Raw genomic sequence first — 12,675 nt, 5'->3', positions numbered from 1 at the left:
CAAATAACATAATATACTTAAATTAATACTTTTAATTTTAATTAATTAATTAATTTAATAATGATTTTGTTATCATTTGAAAATCTGTCATATTTTGCTACTGTTTATAAACAAAATAAAAATAAACTAAGCCAATCGCCTCGTACGACGACCGCGGGAGGAGGGGTGTTGACAACTGTATTTTGAACTGAACTCAAAAAATTGTTAAAATAAGAACTTTTATACCGTTATAGATTTTTTACAACAAAATGACATTCGTTGCATTATTTGCATGGTGCAATACACTCTAACCTAAAACCTTTTTAAATATGTAACAGCTTTAAAATAAGGATGAATGGGAAAAAGTTGCTAAATTGGTAAAGCTCATTATGAAAACTCGGGAAGATGACGAATGGGATAGGCAGAACACCGAAGCCTGAATTAAATTAAACAGCTGCCTTTCTGATGGAACACTTAGTGTAATACCGGAAAGTACAGTGGAGGATGGAGGAGGTTTTTAGTCCGTAGGTCACTTCATAATTATAGGTGAAGTCGGGCATGCCAGTTAGTGGTATCCATGAGGATTTTCCTCCTCCATATATATAAAAAAAAAAAAAAAAAAATTTGGTTTGTGTACAATAATCTGGCTACATTTGTTGACGACTACTCTAGTAGGTATCACATAATTGCTCAATAGCGATAAACGTTTATTATCAGCAAGTGTTTAGGCCCGTGTGAAGCCGGGTAGGTACTTAGTGTGCAACAGCGCCTCATGCGCCCAATGCGCGGCACTACCGATATATTGACGTGATAAGCGATGGACGATAGCGATAACGACTGAAAACAAAAATAGCACCGACTACGTCTCTAGTAACATGTAAATAAAGATATAAACGGTAACCATGTCGCGAAGAAAAAAATGAGAGGTATGGACTTCATGTAACTGCTACCCCCTAAAAGGTTAGCCAGTTACTCTTAGACTGCATCATCATTTACCATCAGGTGAGGTTGCAGTGACTATAGTGTAGTGGCATAATACAGAGGTATCGATATATTCGAAAAAAATATATAATACGTATAAAAAAAACTATTATTATAAAATATAGTAATATCCTTGAAAAATCCCCCGACTATATAGTTTCCATTATTCGATTAGTCAAGCCCTTTCATTAGATACCTATATTGAGGGAGTTTTAAAAAAATAAACGTTACGAATCCATCGGACATAAGGCAATAGGTCAGATCCCCTCATCAACTAGGTACGCAACAGATACGCAGAATACGTTAAACTTATAACAACCCCTCTCTTTTTGCGTCGGGAGTTAAAAAAACGACTCACGGGCATCTACTAAAAATACTAGTAAGATATACAAATAGAAATAGAAAAAACCGAAATAATACTTCAGAGGCTTTAGAGGTACATTATTGAAACCGAAAGGCGAATAGTTTTTAAATAAACCATTGTCATAGTTTTTACTCTAAGAAATCAGATACAGACCACATAAAAATCATGTGACAACTGTCACTCTATGAGGTACGCTTCGCGTAGCGTAGGCCGACACGTGTATAGTACACGTGTCGGTCTTTTATCTTTAATAGGGTTGTCATGAGTAAACACTTGTTTTGAATAACTTTGTGTGTAAAAATAAATATGCTTATTATGATTTTATATTTTTACAGGGTGATTTTTCATGAAATATACTTATGCACCCTTCAACAGTATTTCGCCATTCCGTTACACATTGTATATGCATGTACATTCAAACCTGGGTAAGTGAGAACTGGATAAGTGAGAAAACTCTATCAGTGAGAGAAATAGCCAGGACCCGTCATTTTAAGCTCCCAAAACCTCTATTAGCGAGAAACAGAAACCTTTGTAAGAGAGAGTCGTTTTTCCCTCATGGACCTCCGTAAGTGAGACTGCTACTTATCTATACCTCTATAAGCGACAGTCGAGCAAGCAATATTCGACAAAATTTATGAGTTAGAGAAAAACATTCAAAATACAAAAACAGAAACCCAAACGAAATTGACGGATTTTTTTTAATGTAAATAAGTTCTAAATAAAATAAAATTACATAGTGCATGAATATATGTCTTGTTATTGCTGCGTACCTCTATAAGAGAGAAACGCTACCCATGTACCTGCATTAGCGAGAAACTCGTGTTAGTGAGAAACCTCTATAAGCGAGAATGAGATTGTGCTCCCTTGAACTCTCGCTTATCCAGGTTTGACTGTATAGCCCGGTGCTAGATAGAGTATCCGCAAACGAAGTCGCGGGCATCAGACAGTTGGGCAATAAATTAAACGGATGCAAGTAACCGAGACAGTAACAGGCAACAGCTGCGTAATAACTTTCACTGCCGGTGGTAGCAACCTCATTGAAAGTTGCACCGTAATACTCGCCTAAGCGTAGATAGCATAGTGGGTAAGGCTTCGGGCTTTACTTTCGTGGAGTCCGAGTTCGATCGTCTACTGACTTTTCGGAGTTAAGTGCGTTTTTAATTAAAGCAATTTAAATATCACTTGATTAAACGGTGAGGGAAAACAACGTGTGGAAGGCGTGTGAAGCACACCAATCCACACTTTGCCAGCGTTGTGGACTTTGTGTAGTGTGTCGCTATAATAGGAAATATGACGAGAAATTGGTAGACATAACTATCCCGTGCCGCGCACGTTAGCCCTGTGGTAGTAGCGCCCATCGGTTAAAATGAAGACGACAAAAGACTTTGTAACTATATGTATATTATTTGTAAATTAACTGTACAAGAAAAACCAAACATGTATATACTTTACAGTGTTTAAAAGTTTATACAATGTGCATAGGTGGGTATTAAAGATAAACACGAACGGTGTCTCACGGATATATAAACACCGTCCGTATTGTCGTAGAGCGAATAAAATTAACTACAGAAGTTTTACAATGGGTTCAAACACATATATAAAGCCGAGGTTACTATACAACTGATGAATTTCTTAAATTAAAAAGATCATTTGGCTTTCCTTTTATATGTAGAAGAAAATGGTAATATAGTTAAAAATCACTGCAGTGCCCCCTAGTGGCCTATAGCCGTAAAACATGTATTAACCGGCCTAGAATCGACACCTAGGAGCGAGTCAATATCGATTAGACACTAGAAGTAGCAGTATCTATTGTAGGTATGAATAAAACATCTATAATTGAGAAAAAAGCTGATAATCCTCAAAAGGTTGAACATATGTTTAGCAAACGTAGCTCCGAACTATTGAAAATTAACCTTATACGGTGAAATTGCACTAAAAAGGTGACATTGGACTTGCTGAAACCGGAACAGCGAATAACAGATATCCACGACCGTTGTATCGTAGTTCGGCTCATCTATTTAGTTCAATATGTATGACACGTATGTTCTGAGGCTTAGGTTTGAACTGACATCGGGAGAGCGTCGCCCAAGGGTGTCCTCTAAGACCCATGACTTAAAGCCGCGTTAGCGCGTATCTGTTAGTTGGACTCAACCTTTTTTGCGCTACTTTAGAAATACCCTAAGTATATTAGGTATACCGTCAGATGTCAGGTTTAATGAGGCCAGGCAGTAGGCACGTCATTTAACTGCATTCAAAGATATGACAATCAAAAACTAAACAAACCGAACAAACAATGCATTACTACTTAAATAATTGAAACGCGTTAGAGAAGCGAGACAATAATAATTGAAAAGATTGAGAGTAAATATTTTGCTATAATACTTGCATAGCCACATATTAAAAAGATCACCCCAAGATAAGATATATGCAAATACTTGATAGCACGTCGAATGGCGTAAAAACCATACAAAGAAAATAACCGTAATCATCACGAAATTTTAACTTTAAGAATTATTGGTTAATTATTTTGATATCAGTAGTCATCGTCATCATCGAATTACCAGCCCACTACGACACGTGTCTCCTCTCGGTATAAGAAGGGTAGGGGAACGCAGTAGTCCACCACACTAGCCAAATGCAGATTGGTGGACTTCGCGCCCATTTGAAAGCATTATTGAGAACTCTCAGACATGCAGGCTTCCTACACATGTTTTACTCCACCGTTAAATGTATAGCCGCCCTCAATACACTGCCTATCATAATATTATCTTGTAACGATTGTGAGAGATATAAAAATATATCCTTGAATGGAAACTACGTTTTATGGTGAAATAACTTATGTAAGTAGCTTAAGTGCCATGTTATTGGGGTTAGTGTTAAGGAGAAGTGCAAGTAAATATCGAATAGACCAGGTTTTACTCTCATTGTAAAGCTATTTAATGTATGCAAAATTATTTTCCAGGCAATGATGTTTGTATATTGCGGTGAAAGCGGTGACAGCCCAATGGGTAGGAGCTCGGCTGCACTTTCGGAGGGCCGAGTTCGAATCCCAGCATGCACCCCTAACTCTTCTAATGTGCGTTTTAACTTATTAAAATATCACTTGATTCAAAGGTGAACAAAAACAGCGTGAGGAAACCTGCAGGCCTGAGAGTTTTCGATAATATTCTAAAAAGTGTGTGGACTCCGCCAATCTGTACTGGACCAGCGTGGTGGACTAAGGCCTTAACCCCTTCTCATTGTGGGAGAAGACACGTGCCCTGTAGTGGGCCGGTAATGGGTTGATATGATAATGGGGATGAAGTTTTTATTGTTATAAGGTATGTACCATGTTACTATTTTTTACTTTCTCGTTTCAAAATTATAACCCTTATTTTGGGGACTTAAAGGTATGACATATACTGGAAGATTTCTTTAAATTTAATATATTTTGACAAAAATAAAATAAATTTAAAAAAGAAAATTTTGACCTGGGGGATAGCTACTACTACTATAATCGATACTGAGTCCGAAACAACTTTTTATTTAATTTTTGTCTGTCTGTCTATCTGTCTGTCTGTATGTCTGCATGTCTGTCTGTCCCTCTGGGCATCACGTAAAAACTACTGAACGGATTTAATTAAAATTTGGTATAGTGGTAGCTGATATTCCGGTTCAATATATAGGATATTTTCTATGCTGATAAGTAAGATAAGTTTCCTCCGAAACTTCCTAAGAAATGGGATAAATTTTTTTATCAATTTTACTTCATAGCGTCGTTAAATTTGAACCGATCTTAATAATTTTTTTTTATTTGAAAGTGTAACCAATCAAACATGTATTGTCTAATTTTTATTAAGGACATTACTCTTCACACATAACAGCAAGACGCAAGGCATATGGGACAACGGTCGAATGTATGCATGGTACGGTAACCTACTAATATTATAAATGCGAAAGTTTGTCTGGATGGATGTATGGATGGCTGTATGTATGAATCAACTAAAACAATGACAACTGACTAACTCAGTATACCACGTATAATAATCTTAGGTACATACCTAGCTAGCCACGATGATTATGATGTTAGCATCAGAACTTTTCTAGCTTCTCGATTGACCCATACGCGGACGAAGTCGCGAGGTTCCGCTAGTTTTGAATATAATAGTGCTTGAGGCGATGATGTTCAGTTTAGTGTATGGAGGGTAGAGGTAAGGAGAGTCATCTGTGTATATGAAAAAGTGTCGTCAAAATGTATTAAATTAGGATGGCGCCACATTTGCATCAGGGTAACTCTTAAAAGAAGCGCCAAATATAAATATTGTTAGAGTAGGCTTGAAAAATAAACAAGGAAGTAAGGTTATATTTACCACAATATTTTGTACAACGTAAGTTGTTGAAATTCTCAATAATTAACTACTTTAGTCGATAATGACATTAAATTTTTTAACTCTGCATACTTCAATTCATCTACGATTGCTACATTCATACCATACCCTGTGCATCCACCAGCGCCATTGTGGAGGATTCTTGAACTGTTATTTAGCGCAACAACTGGACACTTTTTCAACTTTTCTCCCATATAAGATGACTCTCCTTACCTCTACCCTCCATAGTTTAGTGGTCTATACAAGTCACGTTTAGTTTTAACTGTTATTTTTATGCCTTAAATGTTATAACTTAATATCTTAGTGTTACCACAGTGAATATATTTTAACTTATTATATATTTACCGTGGTGTCTCGCTGTAAAGTAGCTTCTCGGTATAACTTTTAAGTTTTTTACAATGTTTCGGAGTTAACAACGAATCGAAAATACATACGAACAATAACAGGTTCAACAAGCTTCATCTAATTGGTTTTCCTGCTTTTTATAAAAAACAATAATAATTTTGAAGTACGTACATTTAACCGACTAAGGAAAAGCAATGGAAATGAAACCTATTTACGAATTCATGATTATTTATGTTTCTACTAGCTGTTGCCCGCGACTTCGTCTGCGTTTGATTTTGATTTTCGATGTGGCATTCAATTTAGTTGTAGTTCTAAAAAAAATTAAACTATTCAGTATCGCTATGCCTTAAATGAGCGGTTTGCTGCTGTCCGCTGAGGAGTTCTGTCCTCTATCTCCGACCACATTCATCACATCTACACAGTTTGGGCAAAATTAAACACATATTATAACCTCTATAGTACAAAAATAATTATTTAAATCGGTTATAATTTGTCGGAGTTATGGTGTAAAATCGTCAAACACTTTCATCCCCTCTCCCAAAGGAACCGAGCTGAATGTCGGGATAAAAAGTATCCTATATTACTTCTAACACTTCCAAGAATATGTGTACAAAGTTTCATGAGGATCGGTTAAGTAGTTTTTGCGTGAAAGCGTAACAAACAAACTTACATTGACATTTATAGTATAAGTATGGATAGGGATAGTGAAGTAGGGAAGTAGGTTTGATATCTGCCACTAGCTGGCGTCAAGAAGCGTGGAGTTTCTTTAATCAGAGTTTCTAAAAACAGAATTCTGGGGGAAGGCAGGAGGGCGAGTCGATGCGGTGGGTCAGGGTTGTAAGGGATCGCCACTAAGTAATAAACCCTTTCTAATAGATGCCTTTTGAATGAAGCCATTAAATTTGGTTGAAGTCGATGCATGATAACATTTAAAACAACGCCGAAATGGAAAGCAGTCAAGCGAAAAGTTTTCTAATCGGGTTCTGATCTCATTGAAAAAAAAGAATTATTATATTTTAAGAACTATATTTAATCAAAGCCAAACTCTGTATGAATTTAATGAGTGTAATAACGTACCATTTATTAGCGACAGCGCCGCCTTAAATAAAGGAATGGCAACTAAAGGGCTTAACAGAAACTGCATCTACAAATATATTAGCGTTTTTAACATTTTGTTATCTTTGATTTTTATAATAATATCTTTTAAAAATAAATCCAAGAATAGAAGGCGTACTGAAGTGTAAAACAAGACTTGCCATACACAAATGCACTTTCCCGCGCGAAATTAACGTAACTTTTTTCTCATTGGATATCCAAAGGTAGAAAGTCTGACAGCCGTGCGCTGTGGCGTAATCGCGATTTAACACTGAGGAGTAACTGGGTAGACGCTTGCATTGACTTGGGTTAAGTGATGTGTGGGAGTAAAGATATCGATAGAATGAAAAGCTTTACGCTCTACGACTGTTTGCCTGCCATATATTTTTGAAGGCGCGTTCATTCAATGCGCACTATAAAAAGTTTGTAGCATTTGCTTGCCGTTTCTTTTTCTATTCCCTGAAATTGCGTAATGGGAGCCATTACTTGTGCAATGGCGAAATCATGCTGGCTTCATTATCATATCAGCAATGATCACGATCTGCCTCCACACTACCATCGGGATAAATGTAGAGTTTAACCTAGGTGGGAACATTTAAACTATAATAGATATCTTACGATCACTTTCCAACTTTTATCGTAAACAGACACGCCGTTTGGTAACAGATAATTACATAAAGTGCAAATCGAAAGATACATACATACGCAGCAAGTTAAATAGAAGATTGTAGCTCGCAATTTAAACTGAACATATTATTAAAATCTCTCCTTTTTTGTTTTGTTTCTTTATTGATTACAAATAACTATAGCCCCGGGGTCATGACAAAATTTATTGGCATGATTAACACGAGAAATCGTTTGGCTGGCCTGAAGTGGCACAAAATAAGAATTTATTGAATGATGGGAGCGAGAGCTTTGTCCATTCGTGGGACACTTCTTTTAGAAAACAAAGCAACATAATAGGCTATTCACTTAGCTCTGCCCCTACGTGATGCGCTGCAGCTTACCAGTGAAACTTGTCATCTAATCGAAACAATGTACAAACGTCGATGTCAAATCGTATTTATTTCGGACACTACCGATTGACATACTTTTAGACAAGTTACATAGTGCTGCAACTGGTTAAAGTCTTTAAGGGTGCCAAGGATTTTACCGAAGCGTAGGCTATCGTAAACTATATCTATCGTAACTATAGCGTATCTTCCGTAAACTATATAAAAGCATAAAAAAAAATACACAGCTTAACACATATTATTACGTTTTGCATCTTACGAAAAGCGAATAAGTTCGTTACTAAAGCCCGCCGAACAATATTCAAGAAGCACAGTGAGCCTATCTGAGCTTTATATCCTTCTCACTAAGGAACAAAAAGGCTGCAGTAAGACTACTAACAATGGTAATGTTTTACTGTAAATTTTTCCTTCACTAACGTATTTACAATTCCCATAAATGTTTAAATTTGTAACCTCATTGCCTTTTTTTTACTCTTGCTGAAGCAGTCAAAGTATTTTATAATGTGTATTAAACAGTTTTGTTTTCCTGTCTGTGTTATGAATAGCAGAATCACAATGAATATCATATTGATAGGTAAACGGACACAAATATTCAATCATACTTTTGTCCGTTTACCTATTGTAGTAATTACGCACATGCCTGGGATATCCTCCTAATATGACAACATAAGTGAATTCGCATCACCTTAATCAGAATAATTGTGTAATTGGTGAACAAGGAAAACATTGAAGCACATTAAGAACGTTTGGTTTCCATGACTCCCATATGAATCTACCATGAGTGTGGACCCTACAACAGACCATAAAAGTTGCATAAACTTTTTCCTTTTTTCCAGCCACCGATAAAAACCTATTGACCTATGCACATCACTATACATATTACTTAGCAATAAAACCACTTTGTCCAGTGTCGCCGGTACTACGTTAGGTTGCAGAGGAAAGTCACCTTTAAGAAGATAAAAATACGATGTCAATTCAAATTAAGTTTGTACGGTATGTTGGGAGATAAACGAAAAAAAAAATGGATTGTTTCTATTTAGAAATTAATACCTATTACCTACTCGTATGATAAGACATAAGCACTGAATATGGGATGATCTTCGTGTTCACAAGGTCTCGACTCTGCAAACAACGATACTATCTTATACACCTACAGACACTTGGACTGATAACTCCTGTTTAGTTCCAACTTCACCGGTGTCAGTCTGTCTGTAATGAAATCTTGCAATTTAGATTTGACTCCCTTTACGATTTTCGATTAAGCTGAAATATTGCACGCCTATGTAAATCGGAAGACCGCCGACTGGCGCAGTGGGCTTGGTGTTTATCTGTACATTGTAAGTATTTATATGTATTATTTATAAAAATATTCAACAGTCATCTTAGTTCACATCCCACTTCACACCAGCAAAATGTCGCCAGCTCACAATTTTTTCCCATTTTCCTCATTTTATGGTAAACGTTTAGAACACAAGGGCTAAAATAATTTCAGTCAACTGCTAATAGGAATGAAGTGACTTACCGTTTGTTCGAGAAACACTAGTAAAGTGGAGTGGTTTTTGAAGCTTTAATATTAGTCGAGTACACGGTTTCTTTATGTTTTTAATTCTGTGGTCGAGTTATTCGGCTAAGCAAGAGTCAGATAGAATGGTACTGGATATAATACAAAGCCATGAGTTTCCCTATATAAGGTAGCTGCTCAATAGGAACAAGTGTATCTCTAATTAGCCGACTTACAAAACATGAGGAGGTTCTCAAAGACGCTTGCGAGTTGTATACGAGACGTACGAAACTGACATATAAGACTCTTGCGACCTATACGAGACGTACTATACTTGCATAAAATACGCTTGCGAGTTGTATAACAGACGTACGAAACTTACATATAAGACACTTGCGACCTATACGAGACGTACTATACTTACATATAAGACACTTGCGACCTATACGAGACGTACCTACTATACTTGCATAAAAGACGCTTGCGAGTTGTATACGAGACGTACGAAACTTACATATAAGACACTTGCGACCTATACGAGACGTACTAAACTTGCATAAAAGACGCTTGCGACCTGTATACAAGACGTACTAAACTTGCATAAAAGACGCTTGCGACCTGTATACAAGACGTAAGAAACTTGCATAAAAGACGCTTGCGCCCTGTACACGAGACGTACGAAACTTGCATAAAAGACGCTTGCGACCTATACGAGACGTACTAAACTTGTACATCTCTAATTGGGAGTAGCACTGAGTTGTTGATAGTAACAAAAAAATATACCCTGACGCAGTTTGTGAGGTTTGGTGCCTGAGCACCTAAGTAGGTATAAAGTTAGTATCACCACGCCGTTTTATCGATCGGCCTTAATTATTATGCAACCGGAAATCGAAACCGCGACCCCTGCAAACTACGCCTTGCGCCATACAGGAAGTTTGACAAAGACCTCTGTAGCGATAGATTAATAGAGAAAACTGAATTGGATAAACGGTCTTGAAGTACAAAGGTACCTATTTTGCTCCACACTATGTTATGGTCTAACTTGCTATCACGAAGTAACCCTATCGAATTTTGGGGTAAGAAATAATTGCACCAATTGCGAGCGAGCCAAGAACCGAGTGAAGGACTGATTCAATGACTGAAGCCAAGTAATGGGCATTGTCTAGCATAGTGTAAAATTCTGATAACTTACGGAAACATATAATCAGAAAAAAAAACAGTTTCAAATATTACTTTATTTAAAAAGGCCAATACTTAACTGACGTTTGGGTATGATTTCCGGGACCTCACTACTAATTCGATTTCTCGTCGATTAGTTAGTCGAATGGCGTGAATATTTTCCATAACTTTAAATAAAAAAATACAAACTTACTTTTCTGCCTCGTTGTTTAACATTTCCGACGTTTCGCCTGAAACAAATAAACATCATAAATAAGGTAATAAACCCCTACTATCGCGGCGATCCTTGCTAAAGATTATTATAATTCTGTCATACTTTTGACACACTTTTGTCACATGACAAACACTTTATTTAAGAAAGCGGTTAATAATTTTTTTTTTTGTAAACGGCCGTCATAATTTTTTTTATTTTCTTGCTTATTAGATCCTTTTTTTGCCTCTACAGGGTTTTTTTCAAGAAAAACGAAAGAGTTATCGAAGAAATCTTTAGTACGGGAAATACCACATCTCTGCGTTCTTTAGCTAGTAGGAAGTTCACCGTTACGTGTGGTCGGCACAACCAGTCTTCTTCAAACTTAGTGATGGAATCGTTGTTTTGGGTTTCATATTTTAACGCCCGAAGTGTGTGTGACTTAAACACTCTTAAGGAATATTTTGTTAGTGGAATAACCTTTCAGTCTCCCTGGGCATTTATATCATAACGAGCCCTTATGGAGACCATAATACATAAAACACCTTAAAATATATAATATAAGCATACCTATATACCTACCTAACCTCTAAGAAAGAGGAGGCATGCACCTAGAAAACGCAGGTCATTATAATAGGCTAAGGCGCGCATTAAGAAATTTCACTTCAATGCAATGAATGACAATGTATTGATATTTATTGGTGTGATACTAAATCATCTATCGCATCTATCTAATATCGCAGATTATAAATGCTACTTATTGTTATCAAAACTGATATAATCTATTTTAAAGAGGTACATAGTAACTAAATTACAAAGCATGATGTGTGACAATGCATATTTCTTCCAACCGATGTTAAAAAATATCAAGAACTAAGTTCCATCGCAGTATTATTTTAATATTTTTGAGGATTTTCAGGATTAGTTATTAAAATAAATTCTTATTATGTAGGGCAAACTGCCACTAAAGATTGTGAACGAAATCATATTTATTTAACAGCTTAAAATCTAGTAAAAGCTAGTTCGAATTGTGATGGCGGTCCACAGATGCTTTGGCACTCGGTAGCAAACAAGTTGACAACGCCAATTTCCGAATCTAAGCTGGTATGGAAAATTTCTTAATGAAAAATCCCTCAACCCAGAAAAAAGTCCAATTTCTTTGTGAAAATGCTTATCAGAAAGCATTTTCACAAAGAAAAAGTTTAAGCATTATTTACATTGTACGAGCATTATAATATGATGAGATTTCAATGCTTTTGCCTATATAACATTAGAACAGAGAGTAAGTAGACCTTACTCTCGGTCAATCTATACCCTATGAACCTCCTATGACCTTTGCAGAGAGACATTCGACTGAGGATGATTTTATGCTTTAAACTGCAAAAATACGTAATATCTCAATTGTAGAACTATTAATTTTTTTAACTTTAACTTGAAGCTTAGCCCAGTGGGTAGGACTTCGACTTAACTTTCGGGGGGCTGAGTCAGAATCCCAACACGCACTTCTAACTTTTATAATTTATGTGCGTTTTTAAGCAATTAAAATATTACTTGCTTTAACAACTTTAAATGAAAACATCGTTAGGAAGCCTGCATGCCTGTGAGTGCTCCATAATGTTCTCAAAGGTGTGTAAACTCCACCGATCCGCACTGGGCCAACG

General features: G+C 36.4%; 1 protein-coding gene across 5 annotated transcripts in view; it reads right to left on the bottom strand.

Moving 5' to 3' along the window:
• Positions 1-12,675, bottom strand: part of LOC120627998 (copper-transporting ATPase 1) — a 68,515-nt gene that overhangs the window by 53,516 nt on the left and 2,324 nt on the right. For 2 of the 5 annotated variants that reach the window (XM_039896157.1, XM_039896161.1), the window contains exon 3: positions 11,018-11,054. In XM_039896157.1, the coding sequence (XP_039752091.1) occupies positions 11,018-11,054 (37 nt within the window). Of the gene's footprint in view, positions 1-7,270; positions 7,382-11,017; positions 11,055-12,675 lie in introns of those variants that run through there. The other 3 variants (XM_039896159.1, XM_039896158.1, XM_039896160.1) reach the window with 2 other exon arrangements.

This window comes from Pararge aegeria, chromosome 12, assembly GCF_905163445.1.
Source record: "Pararge aegeria chromosome 12, ilParAegt1.1, whole genome shotgun sequence".
Classification (NCBI taxonomy): domain Eukaryota; kingdom Metazoa; phylum Arthropoda; class Insecta; order Lepidoptera; family Nymphalidae; genus Pararge; species Pararge aegeria.
The sequence above is the reverse complement of the archived record's forward strand: the minus strand, read 5'-3'. Positions and strand labels throughout refer to the sequence as shown.